Source organism: Electrona antarctica (assembly GCF_951216825.1).
Source record: "Electrona antarctica genome assembly, chromosome: 18".
In the NCBI taxonomy this organism is placed as follows: Eukaryota; Metazoa; Chordata; class Actinopteri; order Myctophiformes; family Myctophidae; genus Electrona; species Electrona antarctica.
Genome location: NC_136799.1, coordinates 21,459,062 through 21,465,087, shown reverse-complemented (window position 1 = coordinate 21,465,087; position 6,026 = coordinate 21,459,062). Strand labels below are relative to the sequence as shown.

The 6,026-nt window shown below is 41.6% G+C and overlaps 1 protein-coding gene across 1 annotated transcript; it reads right to left on the bottom strand.

Moving 5' to 3' along the window:
* Window positions 1-613: 613 nt before the first annotated feature.
* LOC306942460 (D-aspartate oxidase-like) lies at window positions 614-4,619 on the bottom strand (the record flags this gene model as incomplete). Its single annotated transcript, XM_079528359.1, has 4 exons — window positions 614-1,189; window positions 1,589-1,765; window positions 4,115-4,223; window positions 4,448-4,619. The coding sequence occupies 4 exons, from the start codon at window positions 4,617-4,619 to the stop codon at window positions 631-633; spliced, it is 1,017 nt and encodes a 338-aa protein (XP_079384485.1). The 3' UTR covers window positions 614-630.
* Between the last annotated feature and the right edge of the window lie 1,407 nt (window positions 4,620-6,026).

Here is a 6,026-nt window from a genome sequence, read left to right as displayed (position 1 = left end):
AAATTATCTTGTATACAGATTTATTGATTGTATAGTAGTCGATCTTTATACTCTGTAAATTTAAGAAAGAATAACATGAGACAGAGACTGCTTAATTAAGTTAATTTAGGACCTTCTAGCAGTTAATTTCGTTTTATTAAACATTTCTTCCATGTAGCCCATGTTTTGTAATGGCATCATCATACTATTATGCCCGTGGATATACAGAGTGAACTTAACAATGATAAATGAATATGATAATACCTTTTATATAATCACCAACATGAATTATGTTTGTTATTTACAGCTAGGTAGATATTGGGGCGAGATGGAAAAGGGGCGACCGTACCTGTTACCACAGACCCATAAGGGTCCATTTGGTTCCAAACCATTATTTAGCTGAGGACCCCCTGGAACTCCCTCAAGGACCCCTGGGGGACCCTGTGTGTGTGTGTGTGTGTGTGTGTGTGTGTGTGTGTGTGTGTGTGTGTGTGTGTGTGTGTGTGTGTGTGTGTGTGTGTGTGTGTGTGTGTGTGTGTGTGTGTGTGTGTGTGTGTGTGTGTGTGTGTGTGTGTGTGTGTGTGTGTGTGTGTGGTGAAAGTTGATAAAGCACAGGCGACAGACTTAGGTTTTGTTAAAAAGTGCTTTTGCTCAAAGTCTTGCCTGTGGCAGCATTTCATGAAGACACTGCCTGACCAGCCCCAGTGCATCCAAGGCAGTGCCCCAGGCCAGGGTGACTCCATAGCCCCCATGACCATAGTTGTGGACCACTGGCACCTTGCGCCCATGCATTGGCACCTCCTCTCTCTCCACCCTTGGGTTCTTCCTGCTTGGCCTTAGACCGACCCACTCATGGAGAATCTTGGCCTTGCTGAGGGATGGCTCCAGTCTGCAGCAGCGTTGCAGGATGCCCTCTGTGTCTTCTTTGGACACTTCCATCCTCCAATCATCATCCTGTCTTGTGCCGCCAATGGTGACGCTGTGGATCCCAGGGAAGATGTAGGTCTTTCCGTCACCATCTCTGATGAAGTTCTTCAGCCAGGGGGCCTGGACACTGAGGACCTGACCCCTGACTGAGTACACCTGGGAATCATCAACCAAGGTCTTGGAGCCCAGACCAGAGCAGTTTACAATGATGTCATAGCTTCCGCTTAATTCCTCAAGACTGTTAACTTTCCTCTGTTCAACCATGCCACCAGCCTTTCTGAACCTAAAGAAAAGACATGAAAAGAGTTTTGTATGTAAATACCTGTATAATTGGTACAGATACAACACATGTTTTACATAATTATATCCACTAGTCCTTACATTTTTGTTTACATTTAAAATGTAACTTTATGCCCAGAATAATGTTGTAACCCAGTCAGCATGTTGAAAGGATTTCTGATCTCGTGCTACATTTGTAAAATGTTCACCAAACAAATGTATCATTCACTATCATTCACTGTTTACTTTCAAATTTGAGTTCAGCAGTTTTGCACTCAGTGCTTCCCTACCCCTTGTTTAATTGACAGCTAAGTTTCAGGTGCTATAGGAAACACTATAAACAATTGTTCACCATTGAGATGATCTTATATTATTTTAATATGTATTATCTAATGTAGCTTACCTTTTCTCTAGCCAGGGTAAGTAGGAAGTACATTCACATTTTATGGTGGTGAAAGCCTGGCCAAACTTGTGATCTGGAAACCGTTCCAGTTCACGGTCAGACATGAGCCTGAATCCAAACACAAACTCTGCCCAGATGGGCTTCTTCTGAACAGGAACCTCCTTGAAAATTTGATACCTAGAAACGAAAACACATGATGTCATCAAGAATTATTGTAAGAGATAACGTTAAGGCCATAGCCATAGCCTTAAGGCCATACGGCCATAGCCGTAATCACAAATGTGGTGATGTCAGCACATTTGGGTAGCTATGGCCGTTTATAGCCCAAGGAGTGTTTTTTTTGCTAAACTAATGCTTGGAATGGATTCAGCATCATGAAAACCCCCAGTTTGACATGGCACATGCTACATAAAGCATGATGAAATTTGGAATTGTTTGCCTTCTATAGGTTGTTAATGGTATGGTCACATATTATGCCAATTATGAAAATTGCTCAACATAATGTTAGCATCCAGCAGTTTCTACATGCTGGGGACCCATACTCAACATTTCTAACATAAAACTTTGGTGTACTCAACATGTCCGGGTTCACAATGGGGCTCTATGGGCTGGCTACTAGACTATAACTAAATCTATTCCACACTTCTGCTGTGATTGGTCCTGTCATTTACCATTCCATTATTTATCTCAGTCTCGCCAGCCGAGGTTGCTAGTATCAGCAGACTCAACCAGTAGTATAAAGCTATTTTGTTCATTTTACGTCCTAGCGTCATGTGAACCATGGCTAGGACAGGGGCAACAAAAGGGAACAATCCACAGGTAAACGGGTTCATTGGAAACAGGTGGGTGTCAAGATTGGGTATAAAAGGAGCATCCCAGAAAGGCTCAGTCGTTCACAAGCAAGGACGGGCCAACAGTTTAAGAACAACGTTTCTCAATGTACAATTGCAATGAATTTAAGGATTTCATCATCTACAGTCTATATATAATATCATCAAAAGATTCAGAGAATCTGGAGAAATCTCTGCATGTATGCGGCAAGGCCAAAAACCAACATTGAACCTTGATCCCTCAGGCGACACTGCATTAAAAACCGACATCATTCTGTAAAGGATATTACTACGTGGGCTCAGAAACACTTTGGAAAACCAACACAGTTCGTTGCTACATCTACAAGTGCAAGTAAAACTCTACAAGCAAAACGAAAGCCATATATCAACAACATTAACACCCAGAAACGCCGCCGGCTTCTCTGGGCCCGAGCTCATCTGAGATGGACTGACGCAAAGTGGAAAAGTGTGCTGTGGTCTGAAGAGTCCACATGACATTTCAAATTGTTTTTGGAAATCATGGACGTCGTGTCCTCCTGGGTAAAAAGGAAAAGGACCATCCAGATTGTTATCAGCGCAAAGTTCAAAAGCCAGCATCTGTGATTGTATGGCGGTGTGTTAGTACCCATGGCATGTGGGAGGCGCTACAGGACTATTGGCTCCCGTACCAGTAGGCTCAGGAACAGCTTCTTTCCTGTTGCTGTCTCCCTGCTGAACTCTGACCCCCCCTTCCCTCCATCCCTCTACCCATCTGAACTCATGCTTATATCTTAACATGTTAGAGAGAGTGGGTATGTGGGGGTGGGTGTGCATACTGTATATATGCTTATATTATCCTCATCATGCATTGCTTGCACTGTACAGATTGTTCTTCTCATATACTTATTCAGATCATTATGCTGGTTCTACCATCTACTCATTACTATTCCTATGTATTTATTACTCTGTATACATTACTGTACATACTGTACATTTTTTCTGTATTTATTCCTTCATTTACTGCATTACTGTACTGCACTTCTGGCTAGACGCCACTCTTCATTTCATTGTCAAAGTATTTGTATACTATGTGCAGTGACAATAGATTGAATCTAAAAAAATCGAATCTAATGTGTAGCCCCCAGCCAAGACCCAGCCCGCAACAGCCCTGCCAATCGGGCTCAGCCCTATTGGCACAGTAGGTTGCACGTTGGTCTGGCGAGTAGGAGCCCCGGGTTCAATCCCCAGCATTACTTTGCTTTTGTGCTTGTCAGAGAACATTTGATTTGGTCTCCATTTCCATTTGTTACATACTGTAGTTTGTTTTCTATTGAAACTGTAAACTGTAAAAGTCACCTCACCTCAAGTGCACTAAGTGCACTTGAGGTGCTATTACTAAATGCTATTACTGTGCGTATCTACTGAAATGCTGGTGTAGTGCTACGGTACCTACTATTGAGCCTCTGGCTGAGACATAGTGTACCTAACCCTTCTTTGGGATTAGAATAATATGGTATGAAATAATGATCAAATTAAATTAAACACTATTTGCTCAGAAAAGCACTCTAAATTATTTAAATTAATAGTATCCTTACGTATAATGCACTAACTCTGAACGAGTATGGTTCTTTTTTTTCTTTCAAATATTTGATTTGGTTTTGGAATGAAATTCTTCACAACAGTCTCACTCAACAGTTGGATGTATATCAATCCTTACCCAGAGAACAGCATTACACCAGCTTCTGGTGACTGTTTGGATTCTGCTATTTTCAACAGGTGATCAAAAGTGTCTTTGTACCAGTTCTTCTGTTGTTCCTGGGGAACATCTAGAGTTGAAGGAAATAAACACAAATACAAATTAGATGAATACCAAACAATACTTTCTAACCTCTGATTAGAAATTTGACCGTTTGATAAAATCACGTTTATGAATTGAACAAAATATGTATGAATCCATTGCAAATTATTTTCACATAACTTGATTGAATGAGATGTGGAAAGGAAAGGTAAACATTTTTTGTGACAGGAATTTACTCCCTCCATATTGTACCTGGAAATTGTGCAGCAAACATAATCCCTGCAGCAACATCGCTGGTGGTATTCGGAGAGAACTTGTCGGCCAGAAGAGTGACAGAGCAGAAAGGCAGAGCTTCAGCAATACAGACGGCAGTAGAAAGCCCCACCACACCTGCTCCCACCACAACAACCTTCACACTTTTCATTTAGGACCAGACTGCTTCTGAAATACAGAGTACTGTGTTAAATGCTGCTTGATTGCTGCTTGCATACAATGAGAGTAAGAGTAAATGAGTTACTCAGTGCAAGTTAATCCACAACTAAAGGACAGTACAAGGGTTAAAAGACAAGACACTTGCCAGAATAGCCTACTTAGAACAGATTCTAATGCTTGTTATTAGACATGAAATCCAAGCTTCCTAGCACAATGGACCAACCAGTTTGCATACTACTCAAACAGCTCCACTGATGACATAACCGCTGCCCTCCACACCACTCACCTGGAACATAGGAACACAGTGCTGTTCATGGACTGGCCATTGAACACATCACAAAATGGAAACTGATGGAGAAACTGGCCCCCAATCCACCTACCTCTCTGCTTAATGCAATGTATCCTCCTGATAGTTAAGTTATGCATAGCATATTTTAGATCAATTGTTTTTACTTTGAATTGTCTATGTGAACTATGTGTATTGTGTATTGTAAAATGATTGGATAGCTGCCTGCACATAAAGTTTAGACTCCTGGGAGATGGATTGCTGAGGTGGAGCGCAACTGCGCAACACATACCATCAGCTCCCAGTACTTACCGCACAAGCCATGCTACTACTCATACGCTGAGTTGGCGGTGCCCAGGATCGAACCCATGACCTTGTGGTCGAGAGGCGAGTGCTTTACCGACTACCTGGACAAAGTTAGAAGTTGTGGCAAATCTTTTTTGGGTTCTGAATATGTTCCAACCATTCGTTTTCAGTCAAAATGACTCCCTGGCCATAAAATCGGCCATGCCTTCTTTTGTATGTCCCAGACGTGTAATTACTAATACGCCATTTTATGCATATATCTTTCTAATTGAAACGAACTGTTGAAACAGAAGTAGAAGCACGAGAACAATTTTAACAGATTTAACTGATCAGAATCAGAAAGACTTTATTGTCACACCTTAAAAAACAATTAACAGTAAAAGAGGGGTGAAAGTAATATGCCAGGGCTCATCAGACTTTCAGTCTATTAATAAAAAATCAATAAACAGAATATGGCTCTATGATATCACTATATAAAAAGATATCAACACAATAAATACAAATATGAATAAACACACAACTATCTCTACTCTTCCAACTCCCTGGCATCTCCCTCACTGCTCTTGTCATCTGGCTTGTTGTTCTAGCAAAATTTGCCATGGCAGAAATGCACTTCACTCCTTGCTTTGTACAGCAGCACTTGAGTGTGTACAGTCCGCCTCACATAACAACTGACTAACTTCAGAAGATAGTCTAGTCTGGTGTGATGGGGTCTGTTGACGGTACAGGCACATAGCCTTTGTCACCAAGCTTCCATCCATACTCCAGTATGTACTGGAGTATGGATGGAAGCTTGGTGGTGGGTGG